This window comes from Crinia signifera, chromosome 1 (assembly GCF_055691185.1).
Source record: "Crinia signifera chromosome 1, ASM5569118v1, whole genome shotgun sequence".
Classification (NCBI taxonomy): domain Eukaryota; kingdom Metazoa; phylum Chordata; class Amphibia; order Anura; family Myobatrachidae; genus Crinia; species Crinia signifera.
Window position 1 is genome coordinate 286,970,957 of NC_139217.1, and position 25,574 is coordinate 286,996,530.

The 25,574-nt window shown below is 41.5% G+C and overlaps 1 protein-coding gene across 1 annotated transcript in view; it reads left to right on the top strand.

The window, feature by feature from the left end:
• TEK (TEK receptor tyrosine kinase) overlaps positions 1 to 25,574 on the top strand; it is a 131,794-nt gene that overhangs the window by 57,917 nt on the left and 48,303 nt on the right. The window contains exon 2 of the mRNA XM_083185453.1: positions 16,635 to 16,946. Coding sequence (XP_083041579.1) covers positions 16,635 to 16,946 — 312 coding nt within the window. The remainder of the gene's footprint in view (positions 1 to 16,634; positions 16,947 to 25,574) is intronic.

Below are 25,574 nucleotides of genomic sequence, written 5' to 3' on the forward strand. Positions count from 1 at the left end.
TGCTGCACAAGTTCCAGACACAACTTCTTATATACCTGAAGGTGTCATATTTAGGCATTATCTGCTGCATGATCCGGACACAACTTTTTGTAAAAAGTAAAAAGACAGATACAATATCAACCACAATTTATTCCAAGGAGCACATACATACGTGGTATTGAGACAAGTTTATTATTTGATGTATACATACATGCGAAAATTTAAGATAAACCTGTGAAAATATATTAGTGCGAATTGAGCAGGCCACCGAATTTTAATAAACACACCTACCCTTCCCCTTGTATTCACATTTAAATGTTACATGTGTGTTTGTCATATTTCGCTTAGTTTTAATAATTATCTATTAAAAGCTATATTTTATTTCATTTAAGGACCTAACAGGTGCACCCGTAAGGACATACTTTTTCTCTTTTCTTTCCATTAAAGCTATCTCCATATTGTCCAGTGGTCGCACACCTCCCACAACCAATTTACAAAGTATAGGCTTATGCCAGTCTGTTATTACTTAGGGGGGTCCTAATTTCCTCAAAAACCCAATGAGGATCCTGTGCGGGTGACTACCTCTCTATTTTTGTTGCTCGTGTTTAACAGTATATTTTTTCTAATTTCTTCTGGCATGCTTTTAGCCGTCTAATGTAATAAAGCGGCTAATTGGATGTTAGGGCTGAAACTCTGTTCCATTCCATAATCCGCATATTTATTACTCCCCATAATCCAGTCCGTAGCCATCCGATAATTTGCTGCTATCGCATATGATTTTAGACACGGGAGATTTAATCCCCCCAGATCCCTCTTTTGCTGCAATTTAAATAATGATATTCTGGATCGTTTCCCTGACCATATGAATTTGCTGATTTTTTTTATTATGCTTGCCAATATCCCCTTTAGTGGGCATAATGGGAAGCATTTGCAAAATGTATAGGATCCTTGGGAACGTGATCATCTTTTATAGGTGAGCTCTTCCTATGTACGATAGGGGAAGGTGTCTCCATCTAGTAAAGTCAGCTTTAGTTCTTTCCCATAACGTATCAAAATTCAAAGAGTATAGCTTTGAGGGGTCTGGTGGGATTTTAATCCCGAGATATGTTATCCCTTGCGTTGTGGCCCATCTAAAGGGGAAGTTATTTCCCCATCCCTTTTTTGCTTCTGAGAAGGGGCATAGTGCCTCTGATTTCGTATAATTTATTTTAAATCCCCCCACTCTTTCAAATTCTGTTAGCATTGCTACTAGTATTGGTATAGCTTGTTTAGGATTGGCCATATATAACAATATATCGTCTGCAAAAGCGGACACTTTAAATTCCTTATCTGCCAACTGTATACCTTTCCATTCTTTAGTCAATGTTATGTGTCTTAGTAATGGGTCTAGTGCCAAATTAATAATAAGGGAGAAAGTGGGCACCCTTATCGTGTCCCTCTATTTAACTGAAATGAATTTGTATTATGATTATTTACTGTAATAAATGCTGAGGCTTCTTTATACAGTGTCTGGAATATATGGATGAATTCCTCTCCAAATTTTTGTTTCTGGAAGAGTGTTTCTAAATATTGCCATGACACCCTATCAAAGGCTTTATCAGCGTCGCAACTAATACGGCCTACACACATGCCGATATTAAGGCATTTTCTAAGCGATTTTGCTTAGTTTGGCAAAGTCGCTTAGCAAATGCCCTCACATCGGTGTATGTGTGGGGGCTGTATCGGCATCCGTGCGCGTCCCCGCGCGTCTTTATCGCTGGCCGAGATTGATGGACAGTGTCCATCAATCTCGGCATCGGCAGTGTTCTCCCACCGGAGAACACTGGCGCTGTCTGCTCGCTTAGCACACAGAGCTGACAGCTCGCTCTGTGTGTGGGCTGTCAGCTCTGTGTGCTAGGCGATAGCAGCGCAGCACAGCCCGACCTAGCATAGCTAGGTCGCCCTACACACATCGGCATGTGTGTAGGGCCCATAAGAATAATTGTGTCTTTATTTTTTTATTTGATGGGTTTTATAAATTGCAGCTATTAGTGATCTTACATTATATACTGAGTATCTGTTTTTCAGAAAACCTGTTTGTTGTGGCATTAAAAGGGATGGTAATATTTGTTGAAAGCGTGCTGCTATTATTTTCGTGAAGAGTTTGAAATCTTGGTTAAGGAGTGATATTGGCTGGTATGTCGTAATTAAAGTGGGCTCTTTATTGGGTTTTGGGATAAGTACTATGCGTGCTTCATTAAATCATGCTGGTGTCTTGTGTCCTGTTATTATAGCATTATATAATTTAGCTAACTGTGGTACTACTTGTGTATTTAATAATTTGTAATATGCTGCTGATAGGCCATCTGGCCCGGGGGTTTTGTGCAGTGGAAGTGTCTTAATCATGTGCTCTATCTCTTTTCTGTTATTGGGGCAAACAATAATTCTCTGTGTTCAGTGGATAATTGTGTTATGTGTGCCTCTTCCAAAAAATGTGCGTTCGCTAGAGGGTTGTTTACTGATGCCTTATACAGGTTCCCAAAATAAGACACGAATGCTACAGCTATTTGTGTTTGATCTCTAATTATTTTATCCTTTTCTGTTTTTATTATCGAAATTGCTTTATGTCCTCTAGCTGTTTTTACTAAGTTAGCTAGCATTTTACCTGCTCGGTTACCCCATCTAAAATATCTGTTTTTCTTATTTTGTACATACCAATTGGCTCTTTCTGTGACTATATTGTCGTAGGCTGCTTTTGCTTCTTTATATCTTGTTCTATTTATGCTCGCTGGATCTGCTAGCAGTCTCGCGTATGTCATTGAGACTTCCACTGATGCTTTTGCTAGCAGCCTTTGATGTTTCTTTCTCTGGGCAGCTTTATAGGCCATGTTATGCCCTGGCATCACTGGTTTTGACGCCAGCCATAACAAGTTAATATCCTCCTCATGCACCTCGTTGTCCTTTGTATAGTTTTGGTGCATCTGGATCAGATGTTCTTTAAATTTTGTTGAATTACTTAAATATTCTGGAAAATTCCAGTTAAAAGATTGTAATATTTTCTGGTCCAGATGCTTCCTTCATAACTACGGGTGCATGATCCGATATCACTATATCCAATATATCTGTTTTATCTATTTTTTGCAACATATTATCCTCCACCAACCAAAAGTCTAATCTAGAGAATGAATTGTGTGGGTGAGGGTAGAACGTATAACCCTTTACATCTGGGTTCGCAAATCTCCATGGGTCTATTAGATGCAAGTTCTCCAACAACATTAGCAATGTTGGGGGTGCTTTTCTTTTTCCTGTGTTCCTATCGGATCCCATTTTGGCATATAGTTGGGCGTCTAGGATTGCATTAAAGTCCCCTCCCATGACCAATACTCCTTCTTTCCACCCTTGAATTTTTGTGTATAGGTCTGAAAAAAATTGAGTATTCTCTCCTGGTGGGGCATAAATACATACCAAAAAAGTTTTGAGATGCCAGGGATCACCTAACACCACCCTATGGTATGGTTAGGTCAGGGCTTTTTAAAGCCTTTTCATCCAGTCAAGCACCATATATTGTTTTTCCCAACAGACCACCTCACTAATAAATTATTAATATTCTGTCTGCCATAAGTTGAAGATCATCAATATAAAAATTCACCGTGGAGGCACTACCCCTATAGACACTTCACAAGAGACTTTAGAGAGTCCACATATTTAATTTAAATTAATATAATAATGTCCACGAATAAATTTAATAAATTTAAATTTAATTAATTCAATTATGTTCATGATATATAAAGAGAGCCCACTAATTAATACCCCTATGATATATTAATTGATATCCACTCACCTATTTCAATCACCCTATGTTGATGAGCAACACAGTAGAAAACTTTTCCCCCCTTATTCACTGGGATTTTGATGTCCTTTATATATGGCTTCGATCAAAAGTTGTAGCAACACTCACTTGACCACGATGCCCCTTTAAAGAGTAGCATATGTTACCATGGTAACAATTAGAAGCCAACTGAATAAATAATTAAATATACACCTTAGTGATTAAAATAAGTTATCACCAGTCCGAAGGACTACTACTACTATTATTATTTATTATTTATACCAACAGCGACAGATTCACAGCGGGGATGTGCTAACAAAAACACACCCCCACATTGTGACCCGCAGGTGGAACGCACCACAATCAGGAAGGGCGCCGACACAGACAATGTATTCAGCCCCCTTCCTGAAGGACGCGCTGACACGCAAGTGAAGCGCATAAGAACTAGGAAGTGATAGCGATAGACGAGACGTCATCCAGGAAATGCGCTGACACAGATTATGTGTTCAGCCCCCTTCCTGAAGTACGCGCTGACACGCAAGTGGAGCGCATAGGAATCAGGAAGTGCGCCCACGCTAGTGATAGGCGCCACTCTATCCCAGGAAATGTGCATTGACACGCAAGTGGAACGCACGCGAGTCAATTAGACACCTTAGGGGACACAAACCCCAGCTCCCTAACATCAAGAATGCCAGCATTTAATTCACATCAGCTTCAGCAGCGATACATATTGACAGGAAGAACGCTGTCCCCATGAATTAGCACGAATCCTCTCAGTCTGTCACTTCTGACACACGGAAGTGATGTCACTATCCCTGGGCTTATAAGGCAGCCAGTTTAACAGCTGGTTGTATTGGCAGACAGAGCATTACAGAACTTCCCATTGAGACCAGGTAAGAGGAGGTGGTGTGTTGTTTGACCATGGTTACTAGAACTGTTGTTAACTTTCTGCACTAAACCCATTTTGGTGGCGATTGCCATGCCTGTCACAGATATACTGTTGATTGCTATTATTTGTTTAGAGCAACAATGTTTCAGCACAGATGTACTGTTATGACATTGATGTACTGATTACAATGCTCCATTTTGCACATAGAGCCCTGCTAAGGTTAAATTGTTTACTTGTTCAAAGCAATCACACTCATTGTGGGAATCCCACAAAGGGCTATAAGCCTATATACCCCATGTTGTTATTAGAATAATACTGTATTTTGCACAACCCCAACAAAAGGCTAGCGACATTCTTTGCACTAGTCTAATGGAAGGGCCAACAGCCTGTTGATTATTGAATTATACCAGAAGGTGTAACTAACCAATATCGCCCTTAGATGAATGAGACTGACACTTACCCTCTCAACCAAATAGACCTAATTTGGTACAATTTACATTATTCACAGAAATTGAATCTTCTGCTCTGCTTCCTATGTGCGTTTTATCCATTTTACAACGGACCAGTAGGTATGTAAATGTTCCAACGCATCCCACAGTTATATTGGTATGGGTGTATTAATAATAGCCGCCATATACTCAGATGCCCATTATTTCAGATATTGCAGACTTAAACCGGACCAAACACTGAACTGGACCGGGCCAAACACTGAATTTTACTTGTTGGCAACCCTTTGCAATATGATGGTCCCATCCATATCTATTTAGAAAGTGCTCATATTCGTGACTTACAAAGATTGTGGACACACCGTGGTTACCTTGACCCTGTAAGGGGATAATTCGGGTATGTGAAGTATAAAATTTCTTCTACCCCAAATGGTTTTGAAATATTGCTCACTATACAATTTTCCTATGACCATTAGGTAATCATCCCTCTGAAGAGAAGGCTTCTACAGCCCCCTACCTTAAAAGAAATTATACGTCAGTATATATGTTCAAAATTATTTTTTAGGTATGTCAACCGTTTACACTTCCTTTTTTATGAATTTTTAAAGTATAAAACCTATACATATATATATATATAAAAAATGATTCTCACTACCACCCACGTAATTTTGAAGATTAACAAGCTGGTAAAAGCATTATTTAATTATTTTTGGTACGTCCAATATCCTCCAAACCGTCTTTATTTAATATACAAAAATGATTTTTGTACATTAGGTATAAAAATGTATAGAAATGATTTTTTACACTTGGTTCTCATACAGATTCCTGAAATCTGCCCTACTGAGGGAGGTCATTGCTATCTACGCAAAACTGAGGAAACACACGCTGGTATAAGCGTTATAATCTTGCAATGGTATGTTTAATACCCTTCTAATTACCCTCAAGTCCATTTTCCATCAAGTCCTCTCTTTATGCAATCTAGCACTCTACTCCGTCCATTTTCTGTGCTCGTTTTCTTAAGTTACATATATATATTTTTAAAGACCTGATAGGTCCGCTTGTTCTTAATAATTTTTAAAAAAATATTATTTTTATTAAATGTATGTATAAAATGTGTATGTTTTTTGTAAATATCAGTATTTAATATACCATTATTGTTATTTTTGCCACCTGCAGTACTAAACCCCTGATGAAGTCTTTTTCAAGACGAAACGCGTCGGGTTACTTTTATTTCCGAAAAGGACACTATTTCCAGATGTGATTCTGAAAAATTACTTAATAAAAGGCACACTGGTTTTATAAATACTTGTACTGTTTTGTATTTTGACAAACTGTTGGTGGAATCTCTATTTGGTGGTTAAAAAGCGCTCTCTATATCTCTATCTTCCTATCTAAATATTGCCTCCCACTAACAGGGGGGGACATAGAGTAGCTGCTTATAACTTAAGGGCGCACGTGGGGTCATTCTTTTGTTACATACCAAGGTATATAATGTATTTTCAATATTCACTTTTATAAACAAAAATCTCCCCTCTGTGTCCGCCCACTCTGACACTATTGAGTAGTTAAGATTTCTTCTGAACGCTATTAGGACCCCTCTGGTTTTTGTATGGAATGCTGCATATCTACTTTCTCCTACCCATGAATCTCTAAAGACATTTGCCTCTGTTACTTTCCAGTGTGTCTCTTGTATAAACATTACATCAGGTTTGTATTTTTTTAAGTGGGTCAGCACTTTCTTTCTTTTAATAGGGGTGTTTAATCCCTCAACGTTCCAGGAGATAAATACCAAGTTCTTTTTTTCTACATTCTCTTGTGTTTTATTAACTAAAGTCACTCCCTCTTCTCTTCATGCTGTTATACCTATGGGATACTACTTTTCTTGTACCTCTCTTGTCCCAGCCTACAAGGGAGGTATTAGTTTGTCTAATTTTACTCTCCTTCTGTCTAAGAGTTTGAAGTGTACTTTCTAGACTTTTAACATACATTTTATTTAACTGTCTTTTAATCCCTACCCCCCACCCTCCTTTATCCCCAAATTCCTGTTTTTTTACTATACATTCAGCTTAGTGGTTCTTAATTTCCAAATAACCAAATAATTCTGGTTTCCCTTGATGATTGGTTTTCAGTATCTTTTAAATCTCTTCTTTCAATCTTTATTTACGGATTCCAAGGATTTAAGAAACTTCCAAGCATCCTCTGGTTTGTCAAATATTTGCGTTTTCCCCTCCTGGGTCACTTTCAGCTTGGCAGGGTATAAAAGCGAAAAACGAATGTTCTTTGTGTAAAGTTCTTTACAGATTTCAGAGAATTCGCGTCTTTTGCTGGATACCTGGTATGAAAAATCTTGAAATAAAAGCAGGCGTGAATTTTCATACTTTACTTCCACACTCTTGTGATATGCATTCATGATTTTTACTTTATCCATATAATTGAGCATTTTGAAGATCACCGGTCTGGGCCTTTGTTGCATATTTTGGCGTTCAGGGCCGATACGGTGTACCGGTTCCACTATGATGGGTTCTTGCCTTGATAGGCCTAATTTCTCTGGTAGCCATTCTGCGACCGTAGCCATAAGGTCTTTGTTTTTAACACTCTCGGGTAAGCCTATAAGCCTCAGATTACTTATTCTGCTTCTAAAGTTCTTCTATCTTATCCGTTAGTGTTACAATTATTTTTTCCCGTTCTTGTAATTGTGTAGTTATACTTTTGAGGTTGTCTTCTAGCGTCGATATCCTATCTTCTACCTCCGACAATCTCGCTGAATGCTGTGTTGTTTGTTCAACCATTTTATTAATTGCTTCTGACAACGGTGCCAGTTTAGCATCTAGGAGGGGTGATAGAATGTCCAGAATTTCTTGAGCCCTTTGTGCTGGTGACTGTCCCGTATATAGGGTCTCATCTAGGGATTCTGCTGTGCTGGCATTACTAGGTGAGTTAGGGGCTGAGGCCGGCATTTTATTTGTAGCTTTATCCTTTTTCCCTTTATCTTTTTGGGCTTGTGCACCTTTGGCACTTTTTGCTGTTTTGGCGATATATTTCTCCATCTTGTTTTCACTTTAGTTATTTATTTGCCTTGAACGTTCCCAGGCGCTTATTGCCTCTCTGTGCGGTTCAGCTTACGTTTCCACTTTTTATCTGCAGGTATTGTGATGTTTATACCCTTGCTGCTGCCCAGGGTCTAGTTAGCTCAATTCGTTTGTTAAGCTTTATGGGCCGCCCAGTTGCTGACCCACTTTGTTCTTTCTAATTTTAGCCCCTTAAGTTTTATTCTCCTTGTTAACAATTAACTCTGGTCACTTTTTCCTAAGGTTTAGCTACACAGTTCTCTTACTCAGCTAATTCTTGCTTGTCTTCCGTGATTACCACCTCTCAGTGGCCTTATGCACCATCAGCCCTCTGCTCACTTATTACTTATTGTATTTCATACCTGTTTTTGGCAGCCTCAGCAGTCCCAGATGCCCTTTGTGGCTTGTTATCAGATGTCTGCAGCCTCCACTGGAAAGAATGCTTAGGCAGATTGTCTGTATTGCCGCCGGGTTTCTAGAGGGTATTCTCTCATGACTCCGCTGGAGATTTCCTTTCTATGGCTCCGTGCCCTCTGGAAACCGTCACTACTTCAGGCTGTCGGGTTTACACAAGGTAGCAATCCATCTGTTCAGCAGTCTGCTGTCTCTCCCTCCATCCGCCTATACGTGGCGTCTCAGTGTCTCCTCGTGTAAATGCTCTGGGACTCCGGCAGAGGAGTTTTCCTTTTCTTATTTTCTGTGTTGTGCGGGCTTCTCGCTGCCTGTGGTTGTAACGGGTTTGGCAGCTTGTGTGGTCCGTACTCGCCTGCGTGTTCACCGCCGCGATCTTCTCCTCTCTTCCTCCGCTCCTTCATGCCGCGTCTCTGCCTGTCAGCACTCTGCGTCTCTCCTGCTTGTCGCTCGACCCTGCACTCGTTCGCCGCCTCCTCCAATATGGCGATTCCGTGCTGACTGAGGGTTGGCGTTGTTGTTGCCTAGCACCTAGCTCGATGCCCGGGCTTCCCAGGTAAATCTTTGCGGGTGGCTGGTTTGTTTCTTGCCCGCCGCTTATCCCCCTGCCTCCTGGATCTCTTTTGGGGCACTTTCTCAGGTTTTCCCCGGCAGTTTCCTGCTCGGTTCCTGAGCTTTAGGGAGAGCCTAAAATCGTGACCCTCTGTCAGGTCCACACCCCCGGAAGTCCACAATGATGCCTGTGCAGCCTCAATACCTACTCTTAAGTCCATTGAAAGCAGAATTCATAATTATTTTATCTTTGAATCGGCTAGCTGTAGATATTCCTCTTCTGCCTCGTCTATACACATGAGGTGGCGCAGATGGGGCGAGTATAGGGAATCCTCAGGTCAACCCTGTACTTCATGTATGCCATGCGACTTGTCTGTCCTGCATTCTACTAGCTGAATCTCGCGTCCAATCGGTTTTTGTTGCTATATTTGGCTGTAATGTTACACCTTATGAGCCTATACTGATGTGCCTAGCAAGTCATATTGTTCATACCCCTTTTGCTCAATTTACTATGATATGTGTAAAGTATGTGAATATTGTCCTATACCTGACATGTTATTCATACCCCCTTACATACATTGTCCTTTATACTCCTCTTCTTAATTATTGTTATTTTCATATTTTATTTTATGTAATGATGAAAAATTCTATTAAAAATAAATAAAAATGAAGTGCAGCACCGGCTGGTGAGCCAATTAGAGCTTGCGTACCAGCAGCTGCTCTGATTGGCTGCCGGTGAACGAGCTCTGATTGTCTCAAAAGACAGTGCAGCATTTTAATTGGCCGCCGGCTTCCTGGGTTGAATAAGCCTGTGCTCCAGGACCTACTTTGTTCAGCGCACTGAGCGCAGAAGAGGCAGTCGGGGGGAGGGGGGTTTACAATGGGCAAAATGAGCTGCCCAGGCCCTTCCAGAGGCTGGGGCCCAGGGTAGCTGTACCCACAGCACCCCCCATTGGCGGCCCTGCAGGACTTTCATCGGGCTGTACCCACCCTATGGAATGTCCTTCTGTGCACAATAAGACTCTACACTAGTCTCCAAACTTCCAAGCGTTCCCTGAAAACTCACCTCTTCAGACAAGCCTATCATATTTAAGTACCACACGCATAACCCTCTGAGGCATTTATGTATTATATAGCTTTTCTTCTGGACTTGCAAATTGGAGGGACTGCTATGCTATTACTGGTGCCTTTTAGATTGACAATAAATAATTAGTATTTGTCCTGGATCACCCAAGGCAACTGCAGACAATTAGGGAACAACTATTCCAGTGGTTTCCAACCTTTTTTCTCTTCTGTATCCTTGATTACGCTTTTCATTTAAGTAAGAGGCATACATGTCCTTATGTGTGTTCTTCTATTAAGGAGTAGCAGAGAAGTAGTGTACGGTCAGGAATCAGGTCCCTCTGTGTCTGACCGCTGGCTGTGTACGGTCTCCGGGGTTCCCGCTAGCATTTGTACAATTTATGCTACTGCTTCCTCCACTTATGTCAGCAGGGGGGGGGGTGTGTTAGATGATCCCTGATGTATAAGGGCATTGCAGTTAGCTCCCAGTGGATCGCTTGTCAGGCAAAAGCACGAGGAGACCCTGATGATGCTGCAGACGGAACCGGAAGTTATGCATCGTGGTTTGTCTCCATGGCAATGGGAGACTTCTTCTGCCATCAGGAGACTTCTTCTGCCATTACCAATATTTTTTTCAAGTACCCCCAACCAGTCTGCTCTGCAGAATACCCCAGGTTGGGAATCACTGCACTATTCTATGGGAAGCCTTATGTGTGTTATCCTGTTGTGAATTTGTGAATTTTTCAGTGTTGCTCTAATAGGGTCCATACATTGGGAAGATACTAGTGCAATTCATTGTTCTGTCCATGCCTGGGTCGGAGGGTTGGAGAATTGGAGTTTTTTTTTTTTAATATGCATTATTTTGATGGTTGTCTAATGCATTGTCTATCACTGATGTCCATGATCTGCATATTTTAGATCACACTGTGTGGCTCAGTGTTGACAGAACAGGGAACCGGAAAATAGATATATTTGCCTCATAAATTTGGCACATTTTTCTAATAATAAAAGCTAATTTGTAGATATCCATGTTTATGTATTTTAAATCTATGCCTTAGTTTCATCATCACACAGTTTATGAATAACAGCATTTAAACTTCCTAAATCTGTAACATTCTAATAAACTATATTTGTATCTTTGGTTGGGTTCCACCCATATGCCATAGCGCTGCTATCTAGTGAGATAAGGGTACATTTTTTCCAAAAATATTCTATATGCTGCATCCTTAGGAAGAATATAAGGTAATTAATTGGTCTGGGATACATGCAGGAATCACCAACTTTTGATCCACAAAGTTCACACTTTATTATTTGCCCTCTCTTATCACAATCTGAGGATGAATATTTTTTACAATGTTTGGCTGATAAGAAGTCGTTATACACACATTAAGTGAAATTTAATAGGATGAGAGATTCAGAAAGTGAGAGATTTGGTAAGATATCTCCAGTTTTTTTAAAGCGTCAATCATTTACACTTCAAAACAGTTTTTGCAGCTTTTAAAAAACTGGAGATTACTTACCAAATCTCTCACTTTCTGAATCTCTCATCCTATTAAATTTCACCCATTATTTCATTAAGTCAAATTTAATAAGAGTGTCATCTTTTTAGCCTTGTGTATTCTTATACATTTATCAATGTTGACACCTTCTGTGGGGGTCCTTTTGAGAAAATAGATCTGTCATGTGAGATTTGTGTGGGGTGACTCACTATTGGAGACAGAAAAGTATATCCGAACTAACATAGGGTAAACTTAATAAAAGTGTTAAGCTCCATTTGCAGTAGTGTTTCCACCTCCATATCTTACAGAAGACAAATGAGTGACAGTATTAGAAGTATGCAAAGAAGATTTTTGTTTATTATTTCACATAGTGCAATAAGAATTAAAGTAACCGACAATGTCCCGGACCTGTCTCCATCTGTATTGGGTCATGTCTCTGAATGCCTTTCTGCTGTTTCATCCTGGATGTCATCTCGCAACCTCAAACTGAATATTTCAAAAACAGAATTATATTATATAAATAGTAGTTACCAACCTGATATCTTTATTGCTGTTGAGAATATGACAATCACTCATAACACTCAAGCTCGTTGCCTAGGTGTCATTCTTGACTCTGAGCTTTCCTTTGCTCACCACATTCAATCTGTCTGGAAATTATGCCACATGCACCTAAAAAAAACATATTCAAAATTTGCCCTTACCTTACACACGACACATCTCACGCATTGGCCTTACCCAATACAGACTCTCGTCACTACAATCTATCATGAATGCAGCTGTGAGGCTGATCTTCCTAGCAAGACATTCATCGTCTGCAAAGCTACTCTGTCAGCCACTTCATTGGTTACCTGTATTCTACCGTATTCGATACAAAATACTTTTACTTACACACCTTTACAAGGCCATAAACCAAACGACACCAACTTATATCTCCTCTCACATCTCAAAATGTCTTCCAACCTCTTCACTCCTAACAAAACCTACGTCTGTCATCCAAACTCATTACTTACTCCCATTCACAATTGCAGGACTTTCTTCGGGCTGCACCCACTCTGTGGAATGCTCTCCCATGCACAATAAGGCTCTCCTCCAGTCTCCAAACCTACAAGCATCGCCTGAAAACTCTTCAGGCAGGCTTATCACATTCCAGAACCAGCCACTTAACCTTCATATACCGTTCCTATTCAATCACATCCCCACACACATATTCTCTCTTTTTCACTGTATCCTATTGTAAAATGCAATGGAATATAATGCGCTATATAATGAACTGTTAATAAATAAATAAATTAAATAATGTCAAAGAGTCAAAAGAATACATAAACCATATCCACCAGGAACCTTTGCATTCTAGTTGACTTTACACATTAAAGAATATCTATCCTTTTGTATCAATGTCTATTTCCCTATAAATGGTAAACTTGCGAGAAGGGCCCTCATACCTATATAATAAACTGTTAATAAATAAAATAAACAAAGAAAACAATGTCAAAAGAATACATAAACAATGTCCATCATACAGTGATTATAAGGGTAAATTTAAAGATGGGGGTTCTATTGAAGATGGGATATTGCCCATAGCAACAAATCATATTCTACCTCTTATTTTTTTTAGAACCTTCTAGAAGATAATAAATGGAATCTGATTGGTTTCTAATAGAACTCCCATCTTAGTAAATGTACCCCTAAATGTCTGAAGGACACAGTAATTGTTTCTGAACCTTTCCTTTTTCTTTAGCCAGGCTGGAGTCGTTTGTGCTGTGAACAGTGTGAATCCAGTTATAATAAAATGTGTAAACCAGGGCCACAATCCTTACTTTAACCAGGCCCAGTGTATATATAGCCCTAGAGCAATGGAGTTGTGTTAATAAAGAGTTAACAATAGTTTTCATATTTTCATTTGTTGGTGCTTTATAGGTTGCAGCAAGCCCTGTCATGGTCAATTATTTATATATTAACAGTTATTTGTATAGCGCACACATATTCCGCAGAGCTTTATAGAGAACATTTGAACACTCACCTCAGTCCCTGCCCCAGTGGAGCTTGTAATCTAGGGGGTGATTCAGGTTGGCTCGTAAAGAGCTGAATTCGGTCCGGAGACCGATATTGCGGGATTGCGCATTCGCATTAGCAAAAAAAATGCATGTGTAGACCTGCAGTGTGAACATCTTTGGTGAGTATCACACTCGCCAAGGCGTTCGCACACAGCGGAGCAGTCAGGGGACAGGCAGGGGGCTGCAGCATGGGGCTGCAGCATGGGGCGCAAAGCGTTTCCTGGACGTTCCCTCCCCCCGTACACTCGCATGCGAATGGAAGCATAAGCTACACATCCATTCACATGCAAATGTGGCCATTTGCTTGGGGAGGGAAGTGGCCATTCGCTCGCTCAGTAAGCAGTGAAAGCTTACAGAGCCAATTTGAATCACTGCCTAGCACAGGCACACACACATTAATTCCAGGGTGAATTTTTGTTGGGAGCCAATTAACGTACAGGTAGAAGGAGTACCCAGAGGAAACCCAAACATGGGGAGAATATACAAACTGTTACAAAACCACAAGTGTCAGCATGTCCTTCTAGACTTGGGGCCGATACAGACCCATTCCTAATGGGCCAAATTCGATTTGTCTTTTTTTCTTTAAAAGCAAAAAAAAATCAGTCTATCAGCATGCAGTGATTTCTACATTTCAAAACATGATTTTTCTTGATCTCTAACCCAAATACACAGAAAGACATTGGGAGGGGGGTATTCAATCTGTGCAGATTTTTCTGGCAGTCAAAAAGTCTGCATTTTGCTACAAATTTTTATTCAAATTTACAATTGGCCTATTCAATTCCAGTCCCGATTTTTAACAGTCGGAAAAACACCTTGGTTGGAAAACACTATGATCGGCAAATTACTCACTGACTCACATGTTTAAGTTAAAAATGTGCACGGTTTAGACTATTTCTGCTGATGCAGATTCAACTTTTAATCAGTCGAAATTTGATTGGAGGAAAAACCTAAACGAAAACAACTGCATTGAATAGTTATGCCTGGTTGAATGCCCCTCTTACAAAGTTTAAATAATACTGTGAGCATCTATTTGACCCCAACACTTATGTGACTACTCTGTAATAGGGAAATTTACATGACCAATATCCTGCCCATCTTTATAAATGTACCTATTTTAAATCTTCATCAAAATAGAGATTTTTGTTGTAATTGTTCCGCAAAACACATCATACACACAAATATTATATTCTAAAACAAAAATAAACATAATATTTTAATTTTAGTGCATTTTAAGCTTTTAAAGACTCTTAATTACAGCAGATAAACTTTCTGAATTTGACAAATCTTAGAAAAAAAATGTTTATTAAAGTTTTTATATTAATTACATTTTTCATAATGTCAACATACAATAAGAAAATATTTGTAAATGAGGGCTCAAAAATAAAAAAAAGCTATAAAACTATACAAACAAGTCTAAATAATTTTGATATGCGTTTACTAATTTTTATACTGCATAAGAAGTGAATTTGGAATTGGGGTAAAGGGGAAGGCAAGGAAATGTAATAATTTAAAGATATATACTCCCCATAACAAACATACAGTACCAACAATCATATTTTAGCCATCTGGGAAAAATAATTCTAGAAACATACTTTATAGTAATGACTAGAGAACCAACATTAGAAAAGCAAGCCAAGTCCTTCCAAGGATTTACTCAGTGACATTTAACTTTAGCCTATAGAAACCCTACTTTTCTAAATTGTTACTGAGTTTGGGTTGGAGGGTCACCTGCCGTGCAGCCTGGTGCTCTGGGTCTTCTTTATAGGCAAGTTGAGAATTACACAGAAGTCAGGCAACATTCTCTGCATTCCAGCCTGTAGCCAGACAGTGAATGACTGTCAGCATACTACTCGGTGTAATTCTGGAGCTTTTCACCAGTCAGCGTGCTGACAAGCATTCACTGTATGGAAGCATGTGAAAAGATGATGCAAGTCAGCACTAGGAGTAAATTATGATTTTATTTTTTACATTTATTCCCATGAGTGAACAGGTAATGGCCCCAGCACATTGCTTTCCCCAGGGCCAACAATCCTAATATTCCATCAAGACAGTACAGTAGTCTCCATGTTTTCATGTACACTATATTGTCTTTCAGCTTAACCCTTGGAGTGCCAAGTGAATTTGTCAAAATAGGTTTGGAAATGCCAAGTAAACATTTTTATTTACTATAATGACCTGTTATGTTTACCTTTATATAGGAAATCTAAACTTTTTTACACAACATTATTTTTGGGAATTTATATAACAAATGTGAGCATTTTTAGCGGATACATACATAAATGTATTTATTCAGCCCATCACCCTGAAGCACAGTAATAAGAGGGACAAGGTTACTGTTGACCAAAATATCAGCAAATTAAGCTGCTGTGAACATTCCAATGATATTACACAGGGTACTCAGTCCACACCCACTTTCATACTTGTAAATCACAGAACCATGCACAATATGAATCTGCTGCTCTATATAAGAAACTGTAAATAAATAAATAAATAAATAAATATGAAGATTGATGACTTAAGGGGCCCATACACGGTCCGTTAAACGGATCCGTTCGGGTCACAAAAAGCACACTTCGCATCGGATCGCATTGCATGCACACCGCATGCACTAGGCATGCGATCCGATGCGAAGTTTAGCTAGTACAAAAAGTATGTGCAGCACATACTTTTTGTACCGTACTATGTGATGCGCGGGAGCGCGCAACGCATAGTACTAAACGGACGGTCCGGGAACGGACCGTCTATGGGCGCCTTTAGTCTAGCAGAAAATAATCCATCTTTTTTTTAAGAACAATGGAGAAATGTTTCTAGTAATGTCAACTTCGTAAAATGATTTAATTATGTGTTCATATGATACCATTTACAGATGGAGTGGAAGCTGTCAGAGACCTGATCCTGGTCAACTCACTTCCATTAATTTCTAATTCTGATACATCTATGATTTGTATTGCACCTCAATGGAGTTCTCCAGAGACCATTACTATCGTAAGAGACTTTGACGCCATTGTAAATAAGCATCAAGTCCCTTTGGAAGTTACACAGGATGAAACCAGGAGATCAGCAAAGAAAGTGTTGTGGAAGAAAGAGAAGACAGGCGATGCTATTGGAGCTTATTACTGTGAATGGAAATCTCGAGACACAGTAACGAGGATACGGACCTTGAAAATGTCAGCACAAGGTAATGATTTGTTTCAATTAATTGCCAGTGGTTTTCTATAATACTTTCATTGCTGATATATTAGAATACTTTTCATTTCAAGGCAAAACAATAGATAATGCTTGCTTTAAATTTAGTCTAAATCGCTAAAAATTACACTAGTTCATTAAACACGGAACATCTTACATAAAACCCAATTACTTTTTTACATGTGTCATTTTTGTATGTATGAAGACTGCTCCTCTGCCAAAGGCATAATACAACCTGATCTGCCTCTCTGCAGAGCCTGAGGTGATGTTCTTACTGTACCTCCTGCCTTCTCTTATTGAATCTGTCTTCCTTTGCTCCCCTCACTCAGGCTTCCCACTGCTTCCACTGCTACCTGATGTTCCAGTATCAGGCTTAATCACACCTGGGTCTAATTCCCTTTGATGTGAGTCCATACTATATTTGTTTTATGCCATGCCCCTGACACGAATTCTAAATTTAACTATTGACCGATAGACTACATACAGGTCTTGCTTACAAGATGGCTGCCACTCGAAAAGGAATATAAGAGCTCAAAGTACATATTTTCTGATATTCATCCAAAATCTGTAGCCATCCGACTTTTCTCACAATATTTCTCCTCTACTCTGTTGTGACCATAGTCTTTATGCTTCATGCCTTTAATACCATCTTTACTATTATTATCTTCCCTTCACTCTGCTGATGTCTTTCCTTGTCTTTTCATACTGCCCTATTATTTGGTATCGGTACATACCCCACAATTAATTATCCTACCTGATTATAACATATCCCCCGAGAACTGCCGCTGACGAATGAAGAGCAGTGGGGGGGGGGGTAACATACACGGGCGGGCTCCAGGCAGGGGGGGCCGGGGGCGGAGGCATACTGCTCACTCACCTGAATAACTTGGCAGGTGAGTGCAGCTTTCTTCCTCCCGCTCTCCCCGGCGCTGGCGGGACCTTTCCTGCTGCTGCTCCTCCTGCAGCTCGTTACCGCCCTCCAGTAGCCGGAGCCCTAGGCAAATGCCTAAACATGCCTAGTGGTGGCGCCGGCCCTGCCTACAGGAAGCCTGATCTCTTCTTATCACAACCTGGACTGGCAATCCAACCTTCCAATGGGACTACCTTACTGCAGGTGACTGACAGGTAAGACTTCCAATAGGAAGTCACTGCCAGTCACAGTGAAGCCAGTGCAGTCTCACAGACTTCATCTGGCTTCACTAAGGCTGAGCTGGTTGGTGGATTTTAATGGGGGCTGCAGTCCTGCAAGCTATAGGTAAAATCCAACACTGGTTGTATCCATGCACATATTAGTCTCCTCACTTGTTCCTTGAAATTTTTATTTTGTTTGCTGCCTTCATGTATGCTATATATATATATATATATATATATATATATATATATGTTGAAGCAAGTGGGCACTCTTAAGATTTTTCACCCTGCACGGCGGCAGGTTTTAAAGGTAAATAAGTTGAAAACACACAAGTTTAGTGGGTCAACGTTTCGGGCTCCTGGCCCTTTATCAAGACATCAAAAAACACTGTGCAAAAACATACATTTATAGGTAAATGGGGTGTACCTCGTGCAACAAACACCTGAGAGCCTCCAGTCGGGGTGGTGATGACGTCATCGGCGCATAGAGCGTCCATGGTCACCGGGTGTCCCGGGGGCATGTGTCTAACGTGAGTGGGTAGTCAAGGCAACGAAAATGAAGTGTGTCCTGTGCAAGTGCGCACTGAAGGGAGCCTGTGTGGCAGGTGAAAAGACAGTGTATACCGGATAGTGCATAGCGCATCATCGAATAAACGGACTGACTGAAGTAGTGCTGTGTTTGCTGCAAGGGTAGTTAACAGGGTACAAGCGTTGGTTGTGTACATAAACAGCCAAATACATAATGTGTGTAAAACATAACGGCAGGTACAGGATAAAGGTAATGTAATTCATGACATGACAACGGGTCCACAGAATGATGTGGTGTGTGACCGCCACTGGGCAAGCGGCATGTCTGCTCATCAGGAACTGACATGTTTCGTATGGAAAAGTTTATAAGCAATAAAGCAGCATGTACTCAAAGTTGTATAGGCATAGAAAGCAAAATTACAATAGGGAAGCAACAAGTCCAGTGATCAGAACTCATGTGAGTATACTGAACGGCAAATCGTCTATAAGATAACAACATGCTGGCAGTCTACAAAAATATATCTAATAGACAGTAAACATGAATGGGTAGCGTAGAAGAATCTGCGAAACAGCAAGTGGAGTAATACAATCATAGCCACTAGCTGGGAAATACCAACAAAGCAACAGAATGTCAAACACGTATCCAGTGTCTCAAACTGATGGCAGCTGTCTGGCAATGGACATGCTGGGTTGCAATAGTTCAGACGGGACAGAGCCGGATAGGGGGACAGCGTTTGAACAATAATGGGGCATCCGGAGACACCGACATGGTAAGCCAGTCCAGGTTAGTCAACATCACTCTTGTAACAGTGTGTCAACTGGACAGCAAACAAACCCGACTGAGCATAAGTTCCGGGCGCTGGGGTGTTCAGAGTAAGGTTAGTCAACATCACTCGTGTGTCGGTGTGTCGACTAGAAGGCAAATTGTCCCGACTGCATATAGGTTCCAAGCGCTGGAGTGCTCGGAGAGAGCAAAGTCGTGGGTAAATCTACAGTCAAATATCGGGTGTACAAACAGTCTGCGGGGGTCAAAGTTACTAATAAGCATAGACGGGTAACACAGCTCGGGTGCTGTGCGTTGTACACCGATATGGGAAGCCGTTAGAAGACCATAGTTCATCGGCGAGTTTCCAGGCAAGATATACACAGGCGAAAGTCACTTACCCCATCAACGCTGTTGTTAGATTTGCAGTGTGCGTACTCACGGATGTGGCGATTTGGAAGCATGTAGTGGGCAACATTGCTGTATGGTGGGGAGACTTGTCCAGATGAACTTATAAGTTAGTACTGAAAAGTGGGATACAGGTACAGTGCGTTCAAAGGAAGCAGGAGAGGGGTAGAATTTCATTCAATCCGCGTGGTTGGACAGTGTCCAGTTTGTGAATCCACCGTGCCTCCAATCTCAGTAGTGCTCTGCCTCTGTCACCTCCTCGGAGACTTTCCGGTACACAGTCAATGATTTTATAACGAAGACTGGGCAAGCTGTGGTTGTAGGCTTTCCAGTGCCTGGCAACAGGTTGGTCGGAACCTTTTGTACCCAGGGCAGCTCGGATGCTCGACTTGTGGGCGGCTATCCTTTCTTTGAACTGTCGGATAGTCTTACCGACGTAGAGGAGTCCGCAAGGACATTTTATATAGTACACGACGTATCTACTAGTACATGTCAAGGGGTGTCGAATAGGGATTTTGGCACCAGTTCTCGGGTGTAGCAGGTAATCTCCCGTTTCTAAGCCTCCGCAGGTTACGCATTGAAGGCAGCGGAAATTGCCATTCTTTCTTTTGAGAAAGGTAGTATTAGTTGATGGTCCTTTGTTAAGAGTGGTAATGTCATTATGTACCACAAAGTCTTTCAAATTGCGGCTGCGCTTGTAAGCAGGCATGATGGCACAGTGTTTCAAGCTTGCTAATTCAGGGTCTGTGGTGATAAGTGGCCAAATGCGTTTGGCTGCAGAGACAATGTCGTGACTTGCTGTAGAAAAGCATTGAGTCCACACGATTTTATCTTTCTTCTGTGCTTTAGTTGTAGGTTGGAGCAATGTCGAGCGATCCATTTTTAGGACTTTGTTTTTGGTGTTCTCTAGGAGTTTGGGAGGATAGCCTCTTAGAAGGAATTTTTTGGACATTTCTGTGATTTCTTTTTCGGCCTCCTGTGTGCTGGAGCAAATGCGCATTGCTCTGATGAACTGGGAGTAGGGTAGGCCCCATTTGGATGCAGGGGGGTGGAAGCTGCTCCCCAGCAATATGGTATTTCTGTCTGTAGGCTTATGGTAGACAGTGGTTTCCAGATGAAAGTCATCATTTTGACTGATGCGTACATCCAAGAAGTTAACCGCTTCATAGCTGGAGTTGGTGGTAAATTTAATGTTGGCATCCAGTTTGTTAATGTCAATCATGGTAGTATCGAAGCTCTCCTGCGTGCCATCCCATATTAGCAAAATATCATCTATATATCTATAGTATGCCTTAATGCGGGATGCTATCAGGGTATTGGAGAAGAAGAGATCGTTTTCAATTTGATACATAAATATGTTGGCAACACTTGGAGCTACGCAGGATCCCATCGCTACCCCGGAGTGTTGGATGAAGAACTGTCCATCGAAGATAAAGTAGTTGTTGGCTAGAGCCATGTCAAGGAGTTCCATAAAAAAGGTTATGTCAGGCCCGCTGTAGATGCCACTGGATTGAACAGATCTTCTGACAGACTCCAAACCTCTGTCGTGCGGTATACAGGTGTAAAGAGAGACAACATCTATTGTGCACAACAGGCATTTGTTGGGCAATGGGGATAGATTGATGAGTTCCGATAACAGTGTGGTGGTATCCTTCAAGTAGGTTCTTTGATTTTGTACTATGGGCTGAAGAAAGAGGTCAAGGAATTGTGCTGCAGTGTAAAAGAGCGAGTCTCTTGCAGAAATGATCGGTCGACCGGGGGGATTGTGTAGATCTTTGTGTATTTTTGGTAATGAGTATAGGATGGGGACTTTGGGGAAATCCGTGGTGAGTAATTGTCTGATACTGTCGGGTATGGTGTTGGAGGTTGTAGCTTCCGATAAGAATAGGTCATAGGCCCTTTTGAATATCTGTGTGGGATCCGCTGGCAACCTACGGTACGTGTCGACATCATCCAGTTGTCTGTGTAATTCTGTTTTATAGGCTGACAGATTTTGCACCACAGTTGCTCCCCCTTTATCTGCAGTTCTAATAACGATGTCAGTATAACCGCTGAGAGCTTTAAGGGCAGTTCTTTCTTCTGTAGAGAGATTGGCTTTCAACTCCGTTTTACTGGAATGAGCTTCTTTGATCTGTTGCTCCATGTGATTGACAAAGCTCTTAATAGAGGGGTTATTTGATGTGGGGTCGAAGTTGCTTTTCTTGGTTAAGGTGTTGGATTTTTTAGGTGGAGGCTGCTGATTGCTCTTGAAGTGTTCACGTAATCTGAGCTTGCGGCCAAGTTTGTAAAGGTCAATGCGATCTTCCAGGAGGTCAGGGGTGTGTGTAGGCACAAAAGACAATCCTTTGTTGAGAACTTTGATTTCGGTTTCACTCAGAGTCCTATCAGACAGGTTTATGACTGTGCTTTCTTGCCTCTCCTTTTGTTTGATTTTCCTGAGGAATTGACCGCCTCGTCTGGTGGGTCGTCTTTTGGTGGGGGACCTCTGGCTCTTGTGGATACCCCCAGTGGTGGTTTGTGAGAGAACCGTCCTTTGGAGTTTTTTGAGCGATCAGTGTCACTGGAGGAGATATCGCTCGATTGTTCTGTGTCGAATCTGGGATTGCGTCGTCTGAAGTTGGGGCGCCTATCTTGTTGTTGTCCTCTGCCGTATACCCAACTGTATACTTTAAATTCAGAATAGTCCCTATTCACAATCTCCAGTTTAGTGCGTTTGAAAGCAATGAGCTCCTGGCGGTACTTCTCAATTTGGGCAGATAGTTGTTTAAGCCAATCCTGGGTTTTGTCGGCCTTAATGATTGGTAGATTGGTTGTTTCAAAATTGACGATTTTTTCTTTAACAATGTTGAGTTCCCTTTTGGATTCCTCTATAACCAATAACATCAAATCATGGGAACATTTGTTGAGCACAGAGGTCCATCTTCGGCAGAAGTCTGGATTATGGCGGCCGATGGTGGGGATATTCTTCACCCTGAAGCCCCTGGGAATTTTCTTTTCTCTGTAATACTCAGAGAGTGTGACTCCGTGTAAGTAGAAGTCTATCTCTCGTTTCTTGAGTCGTGTGAGTTGCGTGATGAGAGTCTCCGTATCAGTTGTTATATCTCTGTCAGACAGGCGATCTGTGAATAGTATGCCTTCAGCGTCAGAGTCCGTAAGAATCAGTGTGTCAGCCGGATTGAGGGTCACATCCTTGAATCCTGGTACAGCATCTGAGGTAGTCATGTCCCGGATAATTCGGGATGTGCGTGGTGCAGGACGTGGTGGGACAAAGACAGGTGCAGACTTGGATGCAGCAAGGTGCTGAAAAAGTCAAAAGAGTAGTGGTGCCTTGGTTCGCTGTCGTTCTCGATGTGGAATAGACAGGACAAATATGAAGAAGGATTCCCGGCACTCACTGTTGGAGGTATGAAGACTTTGGTGCCACACAATCCTGGTGTGGAAAGATATATGTTGAAGCAAGTGGGCACTCTTAAGATTTTTCACCCTGCACGGCGGCAGGTTTTAAAGGTAAATAAGTTGAAAACACACAAGTTTAGTGGGTCAACGTTTCGGGCTCCTGGCCCTTTATCAAGACATCAAAAAACACTGTGCAAAAACATACATTTATAGGTAAATGGGGTGTACCTCGTGCAACAAACACCTGAGAGCCTCCAGTCGGGGTGGTGATGACGTCATCGGCGCATAGAGCGTCCATGGTCACCGGGTGATAGGACTCTGAGTGAAACCGAAATCAAAGTTCTCAACAAAGGATTGTCTTTTGTGCCTACACACACCCCTGACCTCCTGGAAGATCGCATTGACCTTTACAAACTTGGCCGCAAGCTCAGATTACGTGAACACTTCAAGAGCAATCAGCAGCCTCCACCTAAAAAATCCAACACCTTAACCAAGAAAAGCAACTTCGACCCCACATCAAATAACCCCTCTATTAAGAGCTTTGTCAATCACATGGAGCAACAGATCAAAGAAGCTCATTCCAGTAAAACGGAGTTGAAAGCCAATCTCTCTACAGAAGAAAGAACTGCCCTTAAAGCTCTCAGCGGTTATACTGACATCGTTATTAGAACTGCAGATAAAGGGGGAGCAACTGTGGTGCAAAATCTGTCAGCCTATAAAACAGAATTACACAGACAACTGGATGATGTCGACACGTACCGTAGGTTGCCAGCGGATCCCACACAGATATTCAAAAGGGCCTATGACCTATTCTTATCGGAAGCTACAACCTCCAACACCATACCCGACAGTATCAGACAATTACTCACCACGGATTTCCCCAAAGTCCCCATCCTATACTCATTACCAAAAATACACAAAGATCTACACAATCCCCCCGGTCGACCGATCATTTCTGCAAGAGACTCGCTCTTTTACACTGCAGCACAATTCCTTGACCTCTTTCTTCAGCCCATAGTACAAAATCAAAGAACCTACTTGAAGGATACCACCACACTGTTATCGGAACTCATCAATCTATCCCCATTGCCCAACAAATGCCTGTTGTGCACAATAGATGTTGTCTCTCTTTACACCTGTATACCGCACGACAGAGGTTTGGAGTCTGTCAGAAGATCTGTTCAATCCAGTGGCATCTACAGCGGGCCTGACATAACCTTTTTTATGGAACTCCTTGACATGGCTCTAGCCAACAACTACTTTATCTTCGATGGACAGTTCTTCATCCAACACTCCGGGGTAGCGATGGGATCCTGCGTAGCTCCAAGTGTTGCCAACATATTTATGTATCAAATTGAAAACGATCTCTTCTTCTCCAATACCCTGATAGCATCCCGCATTAAGGCATACTATAGATATATAGATGATATTTTGCTAATATGGGATGGCACGCAGGAGAGCTTCGATACTACCATGATTGACATTAACAAACTGGATGCCAACATTAAATTTACCACCAACTCCAGCTATGAAGCGGTTAACTTCTTGGATGTACGCATCAGTCAAAATGATGACTTTCATCTGGAAACCACTGTCTACCATAAGCCTACAGACAGAAATACCATATTGCTGGGGAGCAGCTTCCACCCCCCTGCATCCAAATGGGGCCTACCCTACTCCCAGTTCATCAGAGCAATGCGCATTTGCTCCAGCACACAGGAGGCCGAAAAAGAAATCACAGAAATGTCCAAAAAATTCCTTCTAAGAGGCTATCCTCCCAAACTCCTAGAGAACACCAAAAACAAAGTCCTAAAAATGGATCGCTCGACATTGCTCCAACCTACAACTAAAGCACAGAAGAAAGATAAAATCGTGTGGACTCAATGCTTTTCTACAGCAAGTCACGACATTGTCTCTGCAGCCAAACGCATTTGGCCACTTATCACCACAGACCCTGAATTAGCAAGCTTGAAACACTGTGCCATCATGCCTGCTTACAAGCGCAGCCGCAATTTGAAAGACTTTGTGGTACATAATGACATTACCACTCTTAACAAAGGACCATCAACTAATACTACCTTTCTCAAAAGAAAGAATGGCAATTTCCGCTGCCTTCAATGCGTAACCTGCGGAGGCTTAGAAACGGGAGATTACCTGCTACACCCGAGAACTGGTGCCAAAATCCCTATTCGACACCCCTTGACATGTACTAGTAGATACGTCGTGTACTATATAAAATGTCCTTGCGGACTCCTCTACGTCGGTAAGACTATCCGACAGTTCAAAGAAAGGATAGCCGCCCACAAGTCGAGCATCCGAGCTGCCCTGGGTACAAAAGGTTCCGACCAACCTGTTGCCAGGCACTGGAAAGCCTACAACCACAGCTTGCCCAGT